This window comes from Antrostomus carolinensis, unplaced genomic scaffold (genome assembly GCF_000700745.2).
Source record: "Antrostomus carolinensis isolate BGI_N321 unplaced genomic scaffold, ASM70074v2 scaffold6012, whole genome shotgun sequence".
NCBI classification, from domain to species: Eukaryota; Metazoa; Chordata; class Aves; order Caprimulgiformes; family Caprimulgidae; genus Antrostomus; species Antrostomus carolinensis.
This window is the reverse complement of record NW_010298825.1, coordinates 1-23,138: the sequence shown is the minus strand read 5'-3', so window position 1 is coordinate 23,138 and position 23,138 is coordinate 1. Positions and strand designations below refer to the sequence as shown.

The following is a 23,138-nucleotide window of genomic DNA, read 5'->3' as shown; positions in this document are numbered from 1 at the left end:
TATTTAGTGCTGTTATCACATCTTTGTGTTCATAAAGACCAGGAGAATTAGAACAGCTTTTACTAGCAACCTTTTAACTGCACATGTGTCTGAATAACTTGGGGCTTGTCACTGAGCAGCAGAAGTGCTGGAGGTGCAGGCCACTGGGGCTTCATTTTTTGAGTAGGGTGGAAGATTGTGTGGTAAGGCAGGTGTCCTGGGCTTGTTTTATCTACTGCTTGGCTGACTTTAGTCAAGTAGTTTCTAGGGGTGGAAAGTCTCTGCTGCACTGTTTGAGTTGACTCTACTACACTTGTATTGTTACTTCATTTTTGTCTCTAACAAGCTGTGTTTCACAGAGGAAATGGGAATTGAAGCCAGACGTTAAAAACTGCAGGGCCTGCAAGGGTGTGATGTGCCAGCACAGAAGGGAGACGACGGTCATGTAGAAAGTTGTTTACCTCAGTTTACCTCCTTTAGTGCCTTTTTCCCATGGAAGAATAAAAACCTCAATTTGAGATATAAAATATTTTCAGCTGTCCTACAGTATAAAGGAAATAAATTATATGGAAGTTAAGGAATCTAACACCTTGCATGGTACAAAAACCAAATTGCTGTCATTTGTAATTGTTATGTGGTGTTAAAAAGTTTACAAATGTGGACATCGAGCAAAAGTAAGTAATAAAAGAACAACACAGCAGCTACCAGAAGCCATTTCAAACAAATTGTGCAACACTTGCTCTTAGAATCACCCCTATAAATAGGTATATAAAAGAAAGGTTTCTTGGCTCGAATCAGCTGGCCTGCCCTGGTAACATTTCCTTATAAAACAAAAGATTGTGATAGCTGAGATGTAGTGACTGAATGTGTCTACTGTGGAACTTTAGTGGAGAGGAAAAAAAAAAGAAAGTACATTAAATACTGCAGAGCATTTTGATATGCTTACTACTACTACTGCTGCTGCTACTCTATTAGTGGAGGATGGAAGAAGCAAACTATGACTTGGCAGGCTCCTTTCCTTGCACCAAAGCCTTCACAGCAAACACCCAGTGGTGCACTGCTGCCCTGTAGCCTCCAGGAGTCTGAGTTAGGCATCTAGACTAATAAGGGACTTATAAGGAAGAAAAAGACTACACCACCACAGCGTGGTTCGTTAGCACTCATTCTCTATAGAATAGAGAATCACATTTAAATGCTAGGCTGAGGAAAGACTATTTTTTACTTCCTGAGCAAAGACTAGGGAAGAAGAGGCACAAGGGAACAGCAACAGCCTAAGAGCAGCTTTGAACTCTGTCTTGCCCAGGTCTTGAGTTGCTTGAGTTTACTTTGAGTTGGGCTGAGGAAGAATATATTCTTGTTTTTCACCTTATCTTCTTGCTGTAATACTCCTGCCTGCATGACCTCTTGTAGAGCTCCAGCTGAATCTGAGAGCAGGTATTTTCAAAGAACATACACAATCTCTTATTTGAAGTATTTTTTAATATTAAAGTCACTATATTTTAACTTAAAAAATGACACACAAGAGAATTCCAGTGTATTTTGTTTTAAACCATACTTTGGAGAGGGGAGGCCAGACTGTTTGTTGAGTGCTTTACCTTCCACTAAAGGCAGCCAAGGAAGGGACTGCGGTACAGTAGCAGGGGCAGGTCATAGCTCACGCAGATAGTAAATGGGCTCCTGTTCTAAGCAGCATTCAAACACTGTCCATTGGTTTTTTTAGAAATACTGCAGTGTTGACTTTTGGACCATTGCTGAATTTTCTCCTTCTCTCTTGCTCCCCCCATATATTGAGGTAAGCTTGTTAAATTTGGAGTAGAAAAGCATGAGTTTGTTAGACCTGTCCTAGAGTTAGCTCCTTTCTGAAGTTTAAAGGCCTGTTCACTAGGCTGGTCCTCCAGCCATCGTTTTTCTGGAAGAAAACATACCTGTTTGCATCTTCAGCTGCTGTGTTGCTGATTGAAGTTTATTCCAGTTATTTTCTATCCCTTCTGCTATGAATAGTTAAAAGCCAGACTTAGTCTCAGTTTATGTGGTTCATTACTTGACTCCTCTTCTTCAGATGTCTCTTTCGGATTTTGATCATCCACTTAACACTTAACTTAGCAAAGTCTGCTGCCTTAAACAGAGCCAAGAAGATACCACAAAGAAGAGCAATCATGTTCCAGGGATTTGCTGTGATTATCTGAAAGAGATTAAAAATATTATCACCCATATCTGACTCAGCAATATATTACACCTATTCATTAACAAACAGTTCCAAACTGAAGTGTTCTGCAGCACACTCCTTTATGCTGCAGCGGTGACCTGCAGTCCCTTCTCCACACATCTGCCTCACAACCATGGTTTTTCCAATTCCTTCTGTCAGGAAGAAAACACTCTGTACTAGCTGCTAAGTTCCTTTTAGACTATTGCAGGTTATTGAATTGCTTAAAACTTTAGAGATAAATTGCTAATTTTAAGATTATAGATTAAATTTACTATATCATTTAAAGATTTAAAAAAATAAACAGTCACATTAAAGAAGCAACTACTGGAAGGCTTTAACAAGACATTGTAATGCTAAACCAGGTTTTGACCAGGTTTTGCTAAACTATTTCTGCAGACATACAGCAATTATTTTACGTTTCTATTTTTTAACTACGTTCAGTTCAAGAGTTGTTAAGCTTATTTATGGTCTGCAATTCTCCTCACACCTCTGAGCACAAGGATGACTTCTAGGATCTCGGATAAAGCAAGCAAAGCTTGGCTTAACGCACACAGCTTTGGGACTTGCCATGGAGTTTCCAACTCTGACAATTAGCATGAGCATAGATAGCATCAGGAGGTCACCACCCAAGCCAGCTGGTCTTAAATAGGCTTTCTGTATTTGTTAATCCTCCTAAAAGCAGCAGCGCTGGCTGCTGGTGCTTGTGAACGATGGGCTCCTCAGCAAGAGGAAACAGGCGCCCCCACCTCACTGGACCCAGGGCAGCTTTCAGCTCCAAGATGGTAGAGGTGTGAGCCCCATCTGGCAGAGAGGAGCCAGGAACAGGACTGGGCTCTTGAGGCTGAGGAGGCACCTGCACCAAGGAGGGTGCCTGGCCCCCGTACAGACATGACAGCAGGAGTGCAGAGGACCAACTACCAACTCCTGCCCTGCACAGTCTGCAGTCACACAGTCTGCATCTTGGGCAAGAAAATAAGGACTCCATGGATTTTGCTGGTGATGGACTTTGGCTGTCAGGGCCACTTTAAATGCAAAATTTTAAACAGATTGTCTTTGTACACTTTGTCATTCTACATTTTTCTGGGGAGGGCAAATGTATCTGACCATCTCCCCTCAAAAACAAGATGTAGCTCACATGCTTAAAGTGCATGTACCCACAGCACACACCTTTTGGGCACTCCAGTGACTGAGCGGTCATGTCAGGCACATCATGCAACTGTGACTGCAGCATATTAAGCTAAACTTTAAAGTGCTTTTTCTGCATTTTAATGCAATACCAAATGCTATTCAAATAAGGGATAAAAAATACACTAGTTAGTTGTTTTTACTATTGTGATTTAAGCCTAGATTTCTTAGTTGTCAATTAATTAAAAAGTCATTAAACTGGTTTACTTAAACAAAAAGCTGAAGCCACACTTCGCTGGAACACAGAGGACAGGTGCTTTTTCTTAGCTATGTGTACCTCTATCTGCAAACAGAGTGCTGAGTGTCACCCAGCTAAGGGAAAGGCATCAGATGGTCCTGACCTCGGCAGAACATGCATTATTGGATATAAGGAAGAGCCTAGACTGAAATTTCAGAAGTAACCTCACTCTTCCTCTGAATTTCTGCTTGGAGTGAGGCAAGAGGCATGCATGCGCACACAAACCATGAGCACGTACAGTCAGACAACGATTCAAAAAAGGGATTAGTGTTACTCACATCTTGAACAGTCTGTATGAAAGGATCTTTCCATTCGAATACCACAAAAAACAGCTGGTCACTTCTTGGTTTAGTTCTCTGGTCAATATAGTTAACCACGCTAGTCTGTAGAGAGGGGAAAAAAACATGCAGGTTACTTTCTTCAGTGGTGTAACGAGCCTTCTGTGCAACAGAAAAGGCTCCTAAGAGGGTGAAAACACCAAGCACATTTACTTAAACAAAAAGCTGAAGCCACACTTCGCTGGAACACAGAGGACAGGTGCTTTTTCTTAGCTATGTGTACCTCTATCTGCAAACAGAGTGCTGAGTGGGGGGACTTCCAGTTCAGCCTTCCTCTACTCAGAACAATAAGCTCCCAAAACATGGAAAGGGCAGTTTCCTCCGGCTTTCTCATTCATGTTCATGCTCTTTTCCTGTTTCCACTTAGTAAAACACTGCAATACCATTTTTACACTAGTAGCCAGGGCCTTTCTTTTATTACATAGCTTTTCCCTTTCAAGTGGAGAAATTTCATTTACAAAATTAATTTACTTGGAGTAGTACAGCATTTTGAAAGTTCTCATGAGTGAATGCTGAATTACTTTTATTTACCAGAGAACTACACGATGGCAACAGGAAGACTTTTTTTGAAAAATCAGTTGTAGAATACACTGGAAGATGTCACTGAGTGCAGAATGAAAAATGAAAAGAAGCCTAGATGAGATATTTACAATTAAAACCATACTTCCCACTACTGCCCATTAACTAGGTTACCATTCAAAACTAGCACTGACTGACAGAGAGGTTCAGCACAATTCCACCCAGGTACAGTTTAGGATACCAGATCAATGTTATAGCCACATGAAACCATCATCTTAAGAACCACAGGAATCAGGAAAGTATGAAGACATCAGGCCTGAGGGGAACAACACTGGGAACTGCATGGGGTTTGTACACAGGCAGTAACACCAGAGTTTGCACAAACCTCCACCTCCTCAGGGAGACAATATAAACGGCTCAAGAGCCAGGCAGTTATCCAAGAGGCAAGCGCTCTGGAGTTACAGCAGAACAAGTGATGGAAGGACTGTTCCCTTCTCCAGCCCTCAAAGTACATTCTGGTGTGTGCACAAGGGAGTACTGCTGCTCTTCCTACATTAGTTTAATGCTGTACTGGAAGTAACAAATCCAGCAGTCCCATAACTTCCTTTCAGGATTGCAACAGGAACTATAGATATAAAACCAGTGATTAGGCAGACACTGTATGAGGGGTGAGCTACTACAAAAACCTCCTGTCTACCATGGCTTAGTTTCTTTACAAATATGTCAGGATTTCTATCAGTCTTCACACCCTGCCCTGACCAGATTTTAAGCTGCAAAGACATAGAAGCAGGAGCTAGAACACTGTGTGTGTCCATTCAGAGCATATAGGAGCTCCACCACCTCATGTTTTCTGGTCAAACACCTTTGCTGCAGACTTAGCCTGTACTTCTACAGCTCATTGAATTATTGCAGCTACCATCACCCCAACTACACTCATTCAAGAAAACTGCACACCAGGAAACAAACAGTACACAAAGCTAAATGAAGGCAATGGGAAAGGAAGAAAAGACAACGTAAAGACTACTGGGCTAGTTAGCAGACTGACTGGCTGTGCTATTTGACCTAATATTTCTGGTATGCTGTCTCCTAGTTTTAGATTTGTAAAGCTAATGGACTTCCTTATGCAATTTGAGCAGATGTTGTACTGTCAAACAAAGCAAGTGCAATTTATGTCTGAGCTATTTCAACTTCTACTGTATTATTAATAGGGATCTGAAACCCAAAAGTCACATTTGTACCAATTCCTATGTCCTAGGTTTTTCTTTTTTTAAAAAAGCACCCCACAAAAATCAAAAAACCCAACACAGTGTTCACCTACCCAGATGATCAGTGTCCATAACTGCTGGACTAAAGAGATGCTTATGGTCACAAAAAGCTCAGCTTTTCAGAGGTTGAGTCAGCCTTTTGTTTCCTCTTTGCGACGCATGAGACTCGGGCACACAAAGGAGGACCTTCAAAAAGCCTACACTACGTAAGTACCAAATGGCAAGTGAGACAGAGCTGTAGGTGATGAAGGACAGACAGACAACTGCTGTTAGTGCTTACATGGCAGCAGCTGCCTGATAACATCCTTTCCCTCCTCCAAACAAAGGCATTAGTTTGGGACTTGCACGACTTTGGGCTTTGCCTCCAGTGGAGGACGAAGGTACCCACCTCAGTCACAGCTCTGCTCTTCCCTTAAGGCTTTGCCACATAAGGCCCTAACTGGGAGAATTAAAGACAGGACAACTGAAGATCCTGCTTCATTTTTATCTCCACAAAATACTCCTTCCAAGTGTACCATAGACTATGGGACAGTGTTGTCTCTGAAACACATACTCTCTGAAGAGGACTGCTTTTAAAATTCTCATTTCTCATCACCAATAAGACTTCTTACCCAACCAACACTGGGAGCAAGATAACAAACTCAAAGCACAATTAGTCTCCTGTCCATTAGTATGAACAGAACAGGAAAGAAAGTCAAACTCATTTAATCTCTAGCTTAAGTTTGCATCTTCCACCTGTGTATTTTCTAGTTTTAAATGATGCAAGAAGTTAAGTTACTCCATGTTTCTAAGGATACTCAACAGATAAAAATCCCAAACCTAAACAAAAAGACATGAGAACACTACAAAGGATACAAGGCCTATGTTTACCTCTTCATCCTAACGTCAGCCCTTGTGGTAACCTAAACAATACCCCTTTCCAATACTAGCTATTATTTAGACAATTCCTTTGGCAGTTGTTCCCCACCTTGAACTAAAGGTAGCTGTGTTAACATTTTTCTGTCAGTCTCTTCAGACCCTTAACTCAGGCTACAGCTGCCACTTGTACACATTCAAGGCCCAGATTTTCTGGCCTCCCCATGAGGGGATGTTTTCCCGACGTGTCACTAGGCCATACCAACAGCCACGCACATCAAGACACTTACGCTTTTACAAACCTCTCCACGTGAAGAAAGAATGCAAGGAACTGTACAGCCATAACTGCCCAGTGGCAAGTGGCATAATGGAACAAAAACCAAGCTCCTGATGTTTCACTTTCTTAACCAACCAACTCACCCACCCTTCTTCCAACTCACATTGCTATTTGCCCCAATAACTGGTTCTGTTGGCCAGTTATCATTAAAACCATGGCAATAACTAGTTCTTAATAAACTAAAAGGTCCCAAAAAAACTCTTCCTGAGGATTTTTTTTTTTTTACCTCTTGTTTGAATTCAACAGTCTCACTGCCATCTTCTTCTTTTGTTTTCACCAAGGACATCTTGACCCAAGTTCGAAAACCTCCGGAAAACTTCCAGCTTGAGTATGAACTTTCACAGTTCTTCATGAATTCTGCTTTTTCTGGACTGAAGGAAAAAGACCATTACTTCAGTGACCAAACTCAGAGCAGTATTTGAACACTGTGGGCAGGAGAGCATCAGACCTACAGGCACTTCAAAATGTGTTTGCAATTCCTTTTTATGTTTCAGCTGCTAAAATTCAGTGTACCTAATCCATTGTGAGTAGTGATGTTTTGACTAATGGTAGCACATGCACTGGTGTTCTTAACTACAGAAGACTTATCTGGTGCCCTACCACCCTAGAGCTCTGCCCGCCCCTAGGGATTGTTCTGCCTCAGGGGAGCTTCGTTCTGCTCATCTGGCATCTCTGGGACAGAAAGGAGCAGAGCCAGGACCCCAGGAAACAACTTGCTGCAATGCTAGGAAGCAAGAGATGGAAGGAACAGCCTAGAGGAGGAGCAGGCTGCTTCACCCCATTTCTAGGATGCAAGTAAATTGGTTGCAAGGCCGCCATACTTAGAATGCTCTGAAATTCACATTTAGTGTATTCCTGTTACTTTGGGAATGCTACACCTTTGGTGTAAGGCTCCCATCTGCAAGAACATGGCTGTTTTCCCAATATGCAATCACAGATATTTGTAGCCCCAGAACAGCAGGATTGCTTTGTGTCATGTTTAATTTTAATACTGTGACCAAAAAGCATTTTAGGGCTTCAGATACCTCTTATGCTGCAAGTGGTAAAGAGGCAGCTCCAAGGCATATCTGGTCTCTGTCCTCTCTCTACCAACTGCACAGGACACAGTATATTAACCACATTATTTCTTGGAGCTTCTCAGTACTGTGATTTTAGCCACTTTCATGTCATCTCTATGAAATAAGCCTGGCCCTGCAGTTGCTTTTTCAACAAGGGTTCATTTGAGATGAAGGGGTAAACCACTGTGATGATGAGTCATGAATCATTAAAGCACAGACTGCTGATTGTTACCAAAGACAGATTTCAGGTTGCAGAGATACGTCAGGTTATGCTGGTCCTTGAGACAAGGGAAGGGGTTTTGACTCAGATTAAATCCCTCTTCCTAGGTGAAGGGAATAAAGAGTGTACTTTGCTCCTATGGCAGAGAGTGTGCATGGCTAGCTCTACTGGGAGATTAAGGTATTTTTGGTCTTTCAAAAAAAGATGCAAAGAAGGGAGGAAGAAAAGCAGAGCTGAAGAAGCAAGCTCCCATCCTGAAGAACAGACTAATCGGGGAGATTCATCCAGTACCTGTGGATTTGCACTTTTCCTGTCTTTTTCCTTAGTTTTCGGAACTGGGGCTCCTTCCTGCAAACCAAGATGTCTTGTCTACAACGCAGCAAGAGCACAGACTGATAAGAGTATTATACTTATGACTGCTCTGTATTACACTGGCTGCTCATGCTTAACAGGTGAATATACACACATCCGTAGGAAGGCAAATCCTAGCAAAGCCATTGTTCTCGAGTCAGGGCTTCAGGTGATGGGCTCAAACACAAACTCCACTGTGCATACAAACAGAAAGGAGATGCGTTTCTGGAACAAAAAACTAATATACTTTGCTACCCATCAAGACAGATGATATTCCAAGAGAGTTGTAGCAGGTTAGGAATATCTTTATGGATTTGTGATGTTAGCTGCTTGTTTAGTGATCCCAATAGGATGGCAGTGCACCTCTCTAACCCTCACAAGGAAGACATGAGCAACACATCAGAACAAAGCCCACTGCCTGACTGCTCCTCACTATACAAACCAATGACATAGGGAGACCTAATCTGACGACGATTTCTTCCCCCTTCAGTAAGGGGGTACAGCAGCAGCTGATGGGACAGTAGAGAAGAGCACAGTGCTTTGCCACTCAAGAGGAACATACATAATTAGCACTTTGCCAGACAGTCATATGCCTAATGCATGACTAAATACAGCATCCTAGAAAAGCCTTCCAAACCAACATGGAAAACTGAGGTAGGAAGTTATGAAACAGAACTGCACGTTGCAGCCACAACTTATATGGTAAGCAGCCAGCAGTAGTATACTTTGCCTTCAACAGTAATTGTAGCCTTGAAAAAGATTAATAATATCTTAGGAGAAGCTGTGGAGAAGTGATCTGAGAAGGCATCTCCTTGCATATGCCCATAATCCAGACCACTGCCAGAGAGGCATGCAGAAAAAAAAGAGGAGGGGAAATAGAGCAGAGAGGCACAAGCTTTGCACAAACGATAGCAGAGGGCAAATAACACAGCTTAAAAACAACACACAACTAAGTGAACACAAGGCAGGCAAGGGTTTTTAATCTGAAGAACAGATTAGTTCTTCAGATTAGTTCTCAGAGAACTCCCCAGTTCTCTGGGCAGTTACTTTTAATTTCCTCTTCACCCTAAACACAGACAACCTGCAAAGGCTGCACTTTTTTTTTCCTGTTCAGTAAATTATTCTACCTATGACACTGTCCTTTAGATGTATGGTAAGATTCCTGGAACACTCTGCACCAGGCTCTCCCAAGATATTAATGGTACCCCAAGACCATGCAAAAATTCCTACATCATAGCAGAGAAAGAGAAGTGCAAGAGGCCACTGTCTCTCTCAGGTGAACTACAAAGCCCTGGTCTTCCCTCAGCCAATGCTTTCTGGCAACCACTGACAGGTCAAACAACAAACAGGGAGCTCGTTGCCCTTGCACAGCCTGATCAACGTCAGACCATAAGAGACTGTATTTGTCCCAGCTGTGGGAGGTGCTAACCTAATTCTGGACTGGGCTCTGGCTCTGCAGTGGATCCTTCTAACACTGATCTTATGGACCAACCCACAGGAGCCAGAGACAGTTTGGGGTCCCACCAGCAGATTCCAACACAACAGCAAAAGCCAAAACCATAGATGGGCCAAACCCAATATGTGGAAACTCTCAGACAGCCACAGGATCTAATAAAGGATCAGTACCAAAAGTCTTGACCCTTCTGTGTTACAACTTATTTCTCTGCACGCAGCAATCCAGACCAGAGACATGAACATGGAGCTCTGTTCAGACCCTTAAATAATCTCTGACCTGTTCAGACTGGTATTCATCATCTCACATGACTGTAAATTATTTTACATGCTACACTAACAATAGTTCGTCAGTAACATGTTCAGAGGATTTTCTTCTTAAACCCATGTATTATACTAATGACAGTTCAGGAGAGGAACTTGTATTTTTAGCTACACTTTTTTGGTAATTTGCAAGGGTTTCATTATTTCCTTCTCTCCAATTAATATGGTACAGACAGCAGCTGCCACTGCCTTAAAAAAAAAAAAAGAAGCCAGTGGCAGGATCCCTCCAACTCCCAGGCCAACAATAGCACACAGTTCAGCAGTGTACTGTGAAGGCCAGAACAAAACGAGCAAGCAGCGCCAGTTCCATGCAGTCTGTCTGTCCAATTTTAACAGAAGAGCTGCAGAGAATAAAACCCTTGACCGAAACAAATGGACCTTGAGTCCTCACCACTTGCTATGCCTCAAGAAAATCTTAAAGACACAAGTCTCTAGATGCCATTTTTATTATTGCTTACGGCTGATGCTTACAGCAGCCTTCACCGATACAATGATTGCTATTTAAAGCAAAAGCGAGCTGCGCATAATCCTGGCCACACAGAAACTGCGCTGTAGATACAACAGGACTCTCCTCACCAGTTTCAAGGGTTGTTAGTTAAGATGATGGAATACCCTACACATAGGGCTTTACAGCAGTCTGCCTGCCCAGCCAAACCTAAGCTGTTTGTAGCTGTGACAAAAAACTGTAAAGTTAATTATGGTACCTCATGAGTTTTCACATATATCACAGCATCTTTGATAACACTTTACATGAACTGCTGGACACAGTGCTAATAATATGGTTTCATAATCAGTAAGTGAGACACTTTGTCAGGAAAAGTAGTTAACAGCAGCCAGTAACTGAAGTTTTTAGAGGCCATATGGAAGGACACACAACAGTTTCTACAGATATCTTCGTCCAGACTTCCCATCTACTAAATTTAGCATCCGCTGATGAACCAGAAATCATTTCTATTTTCTCTTCTGCTGGAAGCTGGACAGAACAAGTACATTCCACATATGCACGTGCTTTCACAAGTGCTTCATAGTCAGGAGAAAATGTAAACTTTCAACCTGCCCTGAGCCTGGTCAGTTCATGCCCCGGGATGCCAGGACAGCAATATACAATACTGAGCAGGACAAGCAATACCAAGCCTTGGAGGACGCTATAAGAGACACTACGAACCTCTTGCACACAACTAGTTCTCTCACTGTACTTCACCCAGACACACAGGTCATTTACTATTAAGTTTAAAGGCCTACATACCTTTGCCAATTTTACCATTATCTGGGTTAGTTAAAAAACAGTTTTAACTTGTATTCCTCCTACCTGCTGCAAACGGGCGCAAAGGCTGCATCCCCAAGCAGACACCACCACTTCCTACCTTTTCACTTTCCTCCAAACACAGGCCTCAGCTTTCACTCCCCCAGCTTCAGTTCTGGTGCCTTCCAACACCAAGACAAGGCAGCTTCTCTAGGAACAAGGCGACACTTCCCCAGCTCTTTGGGGATCGATTCTGCCATCTAACCAGTCTGACCTGGCAAACTTGGAGGCAGGAGGTTGCAATCCAGGTTTCTCCCACGCAGCTAACAGATGATTCTTACTGATTCATCTGCACTGGCACAAACAGCCTTGAAGCTAGGACCTTTGCAATACTGCTTATTGCTGTTTTGCACACCTAACCTGCCTTTGCACAACACGTGGCACAAGCATGTGGGACAGCAGCACGCAGACTTGCGGCTTGCTTGCAGAAATATTGCCAACTTAAGTAGGACATACATATTTTAACTTGGGATGAAACAGCTCTTTAAAATGGCTTATCAGCAAATCAATACAATGAGCACAGAAACGTGGCTTCCAAGCCTTGAGCATGCATAGACCCAGTTGTGTCTTGGTAAGTTGGCTCATTCGGCAAAGAGCCAGGAACCGGATGCGACACAACTGTGCCTTCTGCTCTCTGTATCACAAGGGGTGGTCTCAGACAGTGTTTGGGTCTTGCAGTATAGAAACAGCTGTGCTGGAATCGGTCCATACCACTAACTATGGCACAAGCCACAAAAACTGAGAAGAAACAACACAGAAGGAACGAGTAGCACCTTCTACATTACTACTCTTAACCGGTATTTTCTCACCCTAAAATATCAATGCTTAAAATACCTAGAATATTAGCATTTTATGAGGTGTTTTAGTAGTTACAGAAAGTACTTAAAGATTTAAGATCTCTCCTTCACTGAAGCAGAAATGCTTTGTAAAAAGCAAATTCAGATAATTGGTCTTTGGCCACCCAGAGATACTGTGACTGAACATTTCCAGTCTTTGCTCCATCTGAAAAGTACCAGTATGATCACGTCCAAGCCTCCAAAAATGCTTTGTTATGATAAAATCTGTTATTTCTCTTCCTCTCCCTCACCTAATTTTGTTCTGCACATGGCCTTTATCCCTTGTCCCTTTTTCACCGAGTATCTGACTATTACCAAATTAAGGCTTTCTATTAGGCCTCACTGTGACTAATCTCTCTTGTCTAGCTTTTAATCTGGATCACAGAGAGAAGAACAGAACGTGAATTTAAATTAAAGCAAAAATTAAACAGTTAAGTATGGACTTTATTCTCATAAGGTGAGAAAGAGTGAGGCTTTCAAGAAAGTTCAAGACAGGATTAATTCCACTCCTGTTAAAATTAGAAGGTGGTTGATCAGTCATTCCAATGGCACCAATGTCAAAACAATACGAAGCAATTTTTAAAACCCCACCTATGAAATTACATCATTGTGTAGAATCTTACATAAAGCTAGTAACACAAAGAAATATAGTTCATCTTTCAATGAAATCACAACAGCCATCTGACCTTTACAGTCATTATTTAAAAATAAATAAATAAATAAATAATTGGTACAGAAACATTGGTTGTCTTGGTGCACTTCCTGAGCACACTGCCCAGGACAGCACACTTCCTGATCACCCACAGCAGCAGACAGCAGTAAGCCAGCACAAACTTCAAACTTTTAGGAAGTGCAGCAACAAATGGCTGAAGCATAGCTGAAAGACAGTTTTTGTCACTGAAAAATTCCTCAATTCATTTTCTAGAAAGTAAGATTACTAACCTAAGACCTGAAAGCATCAACACAATCCAAATATTAAAAAAAAAAAAAAAAAAAAGAGAGAGAGAGAGTATAAAAGTCTACCTGATTTTTACTAAAAAAGCCCTGCTTTCACTAGCATTGTTGTAGCAAGTTCGATGCAGTTACAGGCTCATCCCTTTACCTACCTGTTGATGAACTCCTGGAAAGAAGAAAACAGAAGGTAGTCAATGGCACTGAAATCTTGGTCTGTTCCATTTAAATGAAACTGCAAAAACACCAGTTCCTTTTTCTTCACATCACGAGGGCCTTGAACAACCAAAGCATACTTCTGTAAGCAAACAGAGATGGTGAGAGTAGCAGAGGAATCCTAACTTCCTGTTGATGAATTTGCCATCTGTCACCAATACTCTATAGAAACTCAATACACACTGAGATTTTTCTTGGCTGCTACTAAATATATGTCTATTAAAATATCTAACAAGAATGCCACTTGAATCCCTCCTTTTAGTTTAAAAACGAAGTATTTACATCAAGATTTAGTGTTTTTCTAAGTAATTTGCTTTACTTCTATCACAGTCTTTTGGGTTCATGTGGAATTACCAGTCAAAGCCCTGCAGCCTGCCTTCTGCAGGTCAATCAAAACTGTTTTGAGCAGTAAACTCTAGGAACTTTGAGCTCCTGATATGAAACAAGTTAATTTGGAATCTGATGTGAAGAACATCAGGCTTCTCCTTGAGAAAGAGGAACAGCTTCACTGCTGGGGAAAAAAAAAATCAACAAAATGCCAGCAGGGAGAATTATAACCTGAAGTAGTGCAGGCATTACACTGAACAGCAAGCTGCTGCTTGCAACAGGACTCAGCCAACTTGAACAGAGCTCTGCACGATTCAGAGGTCTCTGCCTCAGTGCCTCTCCATTCAACTCCAGGGCTAGAGCCTATTGGAGCAGCAAGCTTCTAAATAAATCTACCACACAGCATAAAATGCAGGTTCTTAGTTTGTTGAAACATGCAAAAAGAGCATATTAGTGGCAGAAATCATATCAGTCTTGCACCTAGAATATTACTGTCATATACACTAAGGAGCTGATTCACAGAAAGAAGTGATCACTAGACAAAAGGCAAAACAAGAAGAAAAAAGCTGACCAAACAGGTACCTAGGTGTGTTCACGTTTAGTTTCCTTAAAAACAATCTGAACAACCACTTTGAATACAAATGATCGTATTTAATATTTTATTTTTTGAACATTTATGTATAAAGAAGCTAGATTTCCTGCAATTTTAAGGGCAATTTAAGATAGACTACCACTCAAGGTACCCATCTTACTGGCTCACAGCATTTCAGTGTAATGAAGTGCTTGGTGCCTAGTTAAGATTTTTCCAAGTGTGACAAAAAAAAGTACATAATTCCCAGCAAACACACAAAAAGAGACAAGCTATCCTACTTTAATGGAATAACTGCTACTTCTTTCAAAGCTAGATTCATTATATCATGGAGTATGCTTGTCAGTTCATTTAGGAGATGAATGAAGCAAGAGCGTCATTGTGAAAAATCACTTATTCTGTCCCATTCAGGTTTTCATGCTGCACACACCTACATGACAGCTCATCATCCATAACACATATACACACTGAGTGGGGTCTTTCACATTTCTGAAAGTAAAAGGACACATGGCTTGAAAAAAACCCAAGAAGTAAGGATTTTTTGCAGCACTGAGTAAAAATATTTACTTCCAAATATCATTACAAGCAGAAAACCCCCACTGAATAAGCTTTGCTCTATTATATTATAATTACCATAGTTTGATTAGTAAAAGGATCTGTGTAGTTGATTCTCTCAGTGGTGCATTCAATGTCTCCTGGCTGACCTGGATTTATCAGAGGTGGAATGTGATCATAGTAATGATGCTTGCAGCTAAGCAGCCGAGCCTTGCCTGGGTAAAAGGCAATACCTGTTTGGGGAGAAAAAGACATTGAAGAGAGCTGATTTCTTTTTCAAGCGCACAGATTTTCATTCTGGCATTTAATCCCACAGGATACTGAGCTATCCTCAAGATCCAGCAAAGCAAATTAAGCCACATGCTTCAGCATTTTTTTTGGTGCAGGACAACAATACCAGCTGTATCAGGACAGAATCCTCCCAATGTGTTATTAAAAAAACAGGGTTCATGTGCTGTTAGGGCAATTCAAGGTTCACAGAAGCTACTAAGTCTCCCTAGTCTTCCCACGAGCTAGCAGCTAATACATCAGTCTCTCTGGCCCCAAATTAAATGAATGTGTAAAGAAAGTAAGGAGACTACTGAAGTCAAATGGGACATACAGCCCTTCAGCATGTACATATTTTCAAATATTATCATTTAATATGTCAAATTTTAATTGGAAATAATATATGTACTATATACATGTACGTGACAGATCAAAGGTCACTGGCTGATCTCATGAAAGTGAAGATGCTCTTCAGAACATCTTCTGTTCACTGAATACAAGGTCATGATAAAAATCAAAGTCATCAAACAAATACTAACTGTTACCATCCCTTATTACTCATATCATCAGGTGCACAGGCAACTACTTCACCTGTATGGAAATTAATACATACATAAATCTATGGTTTCAGATTAAGAGCATGCATTAAAAAAACTTCAGTCACCTCAGCTGTAGAAGGCTAGCAAAGTAAGAGACCCAAACCCCAAAATCCTGTTACGCCACAAATGCCACATTTAGCATTGGAAACAAGCTTGCTTGATAATAATCTAGACCAAGTACCAAAAAAAAGTATGTTTTGAGTTATTAGATATTATTAACTCACACAACTGAGATGACCTGTCTGCCAAAATTCAAGCAGTCAGCATACATCAGTCTAAAAAGGCTTTATCCCTTTCTTCAGTGCTCCATGCTTGCAACTTGCCATCTCATCACTTTAAAAGAGCAATGAAGTAAAGGGCTACATTAGGTTCTCTGATCTGGCAGGGATCCCCACCAGTACTTTGGGACTTTTATGTATGCTGCTCTGCTTCTTTAAATGACATGTTCTTTGTGTTGCTGTAGGAAAAGCTCACATTAAAAAAAAACAACAAAAGGCAGGGGGAGGAAGCCTGCTCTTACAGTCAGATCCGTATAGTCCAAACACAAAGACCTACTTACAGAACTGAGCCTAACTGACCATACAAAAAAACAACTACAGGAACGTGGCAACAACTTGAAAAACATCCTTCAGTGGTTAAAAGTGGAGTGGTTATTTGTAAAATGTGGTTAATGCTTCAAAGAAGTGTTATTTTTAAACTGGAAACTGACCTCTGACTGTTTGAGTTGTATTTGCTACCACAACTGTATTTATGAATGGTTAGTGGATAATTTTTTAAAACATAGTAACGATAGAACTCAGTATTAAAAAATGCTTCTGTGGTGTAATCCCTCCTGCAAACTGCAACACAGTTTTCTGATGCCACATGGCATTTTTATGGCAACATTGTTCCCTGTAGTCACATCACATTTTCATTGCCTACTGATGTAATACCAAGTTGTAAACAATGCACAACAGAAGCAGAAAGTGGTATTGTGGTTATTTTGCGGTTGGTTTGAAAAATTCACTTTCTTCACTGTCAACAGCATCTCACTGTCCAGTGCAGCACTGAGGTCCTGATACACATCCTATGTGCCACCCTGACTGAATCATACAGTTTTGGGAATATTTCCACAAGGAATTATCGTATTTCCCTATAACAGGGATCATTCTATAGTCTGCAAACACTTCTTATCTACCAAATGTTGCTCGATGCGCTACAGCTACTGTCATTCATGTTATTGGCATGAAAACCCCTGAAATGTCCCCAAAATTTGTCCTACAACATTAACATTTCCATGCAAATTTAACATAACACAGATCAGAAAATAGGAAGCAAATGACCTGGATCAGAGCATTATATGCACTCTGGGCCCTGGAGAATCAACACCAAAAATGTAAAGCAAGCCAAGATAAATGTGAACAACAATTGAACACATTTTATTTGTTACCAGTCTTACCAGGTGCATCGTACAAAGACACTTCCTTGTAAGAGACAGACATCACTGGGTGCTTGAGCTTCTCCCTGAAGTCACTGATGGTTTGGTAGACAAGGAACACAGCTACAGCCATGAGCAGCAGATAAATAAACAGGAGAATTACTGAAAAAACATTCTTTAGGCAGGTCTTGCTGAAACGCAAAGAAGGGGCAGAGGTACCCAGTTCACTATCTGGAACCAAACAGAATATAGATTAGGACTTTAAAATATGAGATATTTGGGTTGAATTTATGTAGTGTTCATTCAAAGGTCATTCACTTGAGAGGAAAGTAAGCCTCAAACTCGGCTTGATTTAAAAACAAAACAAAACCACAACTATTGTTGGTTTTGACGATCAGTCAGACAGATGCTTTCTTCTCAAGCATGAGGCATAATCATCCAAAGACTGTTCCTCTTTTTCACATGTTGAATTTGGAACTCTGCTTAAGGACACAGCAGGCAGGAAACAAGGTTTATTTTCAAGAAGGACAACTCAGAAACAAAGTTCAAAGTTCATAAGAAAAAGAAGTCTGTTGATGGTCAATCTTTCCTCCTGGGAAAAACAATTCCTTTCTGCTTCCCCAGTCTGAAGTGATTCTTACACACTCAGCAGATGCATCAGCAGAGAGATGCAATATTCTAATGCTCTTACACAGCTATCTGCATTGCATCTGCACCATGGCAAAAGTCATGGCAAAATATCAAAGATATTTTTTACTGTCTCATTTTTGGACTCCAGTTCAGAACTCCCTGTGCATACTAAATCGAGTTTCACAAAAGGATTCTTCCCATTACAGCTAGAAAAAGACCAACAGTCTTTCACAGCGTCCCTGCCTTCAAAACTTACTCTCTGAAGATACTGACACTCTCCTCACTTGTACACAGACACCGCCTTCCCCATACTCCTCGCATTTGCTGTTTCTTTTGGCAATACTTGTAAGGAAAGAGTTTGTGTGCTCTTGAGTCACACATCATGTTTTGATAGTGAGTGATACAGAGCTGAACATGCAATCGGAGCAATAAAACCCAAGGTACAAAAGGAGATAAGTAGGCATCTTTTATGCTGACTTTTTCTGTTCAGTGTAATCTAATGAGTCAGGCCCTCTCAGGCCACACTCTGCCCTCCAACTATAATAGCATGGTTTGGTGTTTGTTCCTTACCACGGCTAACATATAACCTCTTACAAAAGTCCATGGTCATACACATTCCCAAGTTCATTGCCAGGAGACAGCAGTCAAGGAAATAAGGACATTAATATGCATAAAATTGCATTATTGAAAAAAATATGTCTTGAGCAGCTGCAAAGCATTTAGGGGATACTCACTTCAGGCTGGCTTACCTCAATGCCTACATCTGAGCTGCAATAAGCCCATTTAACACTGCCCCGCACCCTCCAAAAGCAGGTCCAAACAGTCTGACTAAACTCTGTTAAAAGCACATCTGTTCAACACTGTACCTTGCTCGTGTAAATCTGACACAGGCTTTGCCTGCAACCTGCTGCTATCACAGACAATGCAACTCAGGTAAGATACTACATAAAGGAAGATGACATACTAATCTATCTCAGAACCATATGTACTGAATCTTCTCTGACTGAGCACAGTTCCTGCCAAACAAATCTCAATCCTTGGAAAAACTCCTTGGCTTTCCATCAGCACTTACTCCTTAAAATCAGTAATTTAATGTTTTGTTTGCCTTCAGAAGTGCAGTAAAAAAAAAACCAACCAACCAATCCCCCACACACAGAAGCAGCTTATCAGGCACTTAAAATTGGTAATTTCTGGGTCAGTAGTTCTCACCTGGTAAAATAACAGAGCTGGAATCTTCATGAACTTCCATCTCTCCTTCTCTCTCATCTGTTTGGTTTCCAGATACTCGCTCCACATCTTCACTCAGCTGTGTAGTTAAAACAGTGGTTCAATTTCCAAACATGCTCTCAACTTGCAATTGCTGGAATTTCTATGGCACAAATAAAAGAGGCTCCAACTAACCAAACACACAAAAACACTCCCCCAGTCCAAGAGCACCCAACATCTCTTCCACTTGTTCAGAAGACAAGAGCCACATTCAGGTAGATCTACAGATAAAAATTAAGTGACTTGCATGCTGCAAAAAAGAGAAAGATGGCACATTAAATTTAACCTATTTCCACCCTGCTGCTTCATCAATAACGTCACCTTTTCTTTCAAGATCAAAGTAATTGTTTCCCTGGCAGCTTCAGCTCACTTTAAAGCCCCAATTAGGGCAATGCCCTCTGAAATAACCTGTCACTCAATACCATATTTTTAGGCATAAACAAACCACAGCACATACCAGCAAACAGAGCATTAGCACTTCTTAATAAAGAGGTGCATAAGGAGTGAGTTGCTTTTTGACAGATATTAGAGCAAGTAACTCAAATGCAGTGTCATTCACAAAGGTAGGTGGGTCATTACAAGACAACAAACATCCCTACATGTCTGGTACTTATTTGAGCTCATTGTACATATTATTATATATTAGTGGTTATGCAACTAATTAGTCTTTCCATGTTTCTAAATCAGCAGCAGAGACCAGATATTTTCTTGTTTTGCTATTCAGAGCTCTGGGACTAAACTGCCAAGACACTTGTGTCAAAGTCAGAAGCTTGTCACATCAGATAGGCATCACAAGAGATCATGAAGCACTAGACTTTATATAAGGTATCCCCCGTATTGTTTACAAATTTCTTTCATGGCAAGGAACAACATACAAATTGCAGCAGGGCAAACCAGGGCATGAGCTTAGAGCATATCGTGCGTCGCACAGTAACTGTCCCAGCTAAACACCCAGCATCACCTACCTAATTAGGGAAGGGATGTTAGCTTTGCTCCTATTTCAAGGAAAATGGGTGCACAGTTAATGCAGCAGCCATACTGAATGCTATTAAACTTTACACCCCCAACTTACTCAGTAGTAACATGCACTTATCCATAAGGAAGTGCTTCTATTTCAACCCACTTTAATTCAGCATTGAAGTCATCATTATACAATTAACAGATCATCATTTGCACTTATTAGGAAAGAGTCCACTCATTTTACGTCTCCAAAGTCTGACGTAAAGCCTCTATCACCTCCTGCTGTATTTCTATATTCATTTCCACCACGCAAAGCAAGTTGAAAGCAGTTACCCAGTTGTTTTTAAATGCTTTGCACACAAATGAAGCATCATTTCCCATGGTGTGAGTCACAGAGTGAACAGGTTAGTAACTAATAGGCTAAACTCAGCTCATTTGCAGGAAACTTACCAGCATCCAACCAAAGACACTTTTTTCAATTACCTTCATAAAATAAGGGAAAATTAACACTCTGCTCCTTTTTGTAGGAACATACCAGTTCTATTTTACCTGACCCAAAACAAGCTACTCTGACCCAAGAGGAGTATTCACCAAACCTCTTGTACTAGTTAAGCTAAATCAGAGAAGAAGCTAGTTCAAATTATACTCATGCAAATTGCTTATACCAGAGCTGATCAAAAAACTTTAACATAAGTTACAAAGTCTCTGCAGTTTCTCAGCCGATTCCCACACCTCTCTAGTACAGCTACGGTTCCTCAGGTACAAGCACCTCATCAACTGAGGTTATGTAGAGGGTAAGTGAATTCTATTCCTGAGAGCAAGGAAATCCTAACACTAGTTTAAACAAGAACATAACATGCAACATTTCTTATCCTCTCAAAAGGACCTACACCAACTCTTCAACATGTAGGAGAAGAGAAGATAATCTCAGAAAATGTAACTTCTCAGCATTCCTTAGAAACAAAACAAAAAAAATCAAACAATATGCAACTATGTTTTATTATCTCTGCTCACAGAACAGACAGTTTCATCAGCTTTTCACACATAAAACCAGTGAAGGACAGCTAGTCAGAAGCAGGAGTGCTGGCATTGCCTCAGGTGTAGCGAGTAGGTTGAGCTGATGTGTAAGACCCCCTAAAACCAACTAATTTCACTGCAAATCCTGAACACCTGACTTGACAAAAGGTGAAGTTGCATAAACCCTCTGAGGCCACCAAGAGCCTCGCACTGGTCACAGCTCAGCCACCATGTTCTGAGTGTACAGCACGCAGCATACTGACTCTATAAGGTAGGGCAGCACAGACAACTCACAGATGTATTAAGCCACAGCCTTCTAACAGCTGGGAAGCCAGCATAGGACTGTTGCATAACGGGTGATTCTAGCTTCTCCACACTTGACAGAATCCCCAAATCAAGGCAACTGGCAACAGTGAATCTGGAGCCAGTGGTGTTCACTCTCACAGGCCAGTTCTTCCTACCTCTTGATTTTGATAAAGAGGTGAAGCATGGTGCTAAAGCAGAAGGAACATAAACTTGCAGGGCAGTTAAGCTTGCAATAGGATGCAGAGATAGGATAGGATGTCAAGAGCAGGAAGGGCATGAAACAGACCTTCCTTCAGCATTCCTCTGGGCTGTGCACGTGTAGCTGAGAGAAACAACTGCAGGAGCCTGCTCATGACCCAGCAGTTCCTTTTCACTCCCGCACACAGAAAGGTACTGGACAAAAAGAGGCTCAAAAAAGGCAATTACAGACATTTCAGCATAGCTGCTAAGGCCAGGAGCACCACAGACTGCCCCAAGTGCCAGAGAAAGGATGGCAACACAGCTGCTGCATTTAGACACCATCTCAACTTGCACCACAGAGTGGGGACAATCCCAAACACACAGCACAGAGCCAGCAGTGGCTGACACAAGGAGGAAATGTATCACATGTAGTCCAGTCCATACTTCAGGCATCAACGTGACTTCACTAACTCTCTCCAGTACCTCCCCTAAATACAAGCTCTTACACGAATTAATTTCATCCTGATAAACATGGGATAAAACATTCCTATTGGACAAAACCCTCTTAAATAAAAGGAGAACTTGTCCATGCAGGTCTTTTGCTGGTCCACTGATTCATCACCTTCCAATGCCTTCTAACCTAGCACGAAAACCAGAAGCTAAAACTAAACAGACAGTACTAAATTAAATTAGAACCTATTAAAATAGAGCCCCAAACTACCCATTGCATGCAGAGGAAAGCAAACATGTGCATTCCTCTTGCCTGCAAGCTGCAAACCAAAGTGACCTGCTGCAAATCTCCACTGCTGCTGAACTCGGCACAGATAGCTTGTATCTCTAGTAGGAGAGATAGGAACCAGCAAGGAATTCCGGCTGCTGGAGCCTGTCCATTGATATGGAAACCAGGCGCTGCCTCGGGCTCTCGGCAGGACGATAACGCGGCCTTCAGCCCCCTCCGGGGGAGCTCCGGCACCTTCAGCCCCCTCCGGGGGAGCTCCGGCACCTTCAGCGCCCTCCGGGGGAGCTCCGGCACCTTCAGCGCCCTCCGGGGGAGCTCCGGCACCTTCAGCGCCCTCCGGGGGAGCTCCGGCACCTCGCTTCTCCCGCCCGACGGACCGTCTCCGCGTTGCCAAGGCCCCTGACCAGCCGCAGAGCTCACCGGGCAGCTGTACCGAGCTCGTACAATTAAAAGACCGGCTGCCGATTACTTTAACCCCACTGAAAGGTAAAACACTGAACTAAGCAGCCCCAGGAGACCCGTTTCTTTCTGGCGAGTGCAGATGGCACCTGACTTGCCGGTTACCCGGCAGTGAGGGGGAGAGCAGGGGCAGCACTAGGCAGCTGGAGGCACACAGCCTCACGGCGAGACCCAACCGGCTCGGCCGCGCCTGA

At 41.8% G+C, this 23,138-nt stretch overlaps 1 protein-coding gene across 1 annotated transcript; it reads right to left on the bottom strand.

Moving 5' to 3' along the window:
• Nucleotides 1–1,742: 1,742 nt before the first annotated feature.
• On the bottom strand, nt 1,743–22,637 carry PACC1 (proton activated chloride channel 1). The gene is made up of 8 exons (XM_010162571.2): nt 22,597–22,637; nt 19,227–19,330; nt 17,409–17,618; nt 15,183–15,337; nt 13,573–13,715; nt 7,149–7,293; nt 3,887–3,991; nt 1,743–2,161 (listed from the first exon to the last, which is right to left on the bottom strand). The coding sequence occupies exons 1-8, from the start codon at nt 22,635–22,637 to the stop codon at nt 2,000–2,002; spliced, it is 1,065 nt and encodes a 354-aa protein (XP_010160873.2). The 3' UTR covers nt 1,743–1,999.
• Between the last annotated feature and the right edge of the window lie 501 nt (nt 22,638–23,138).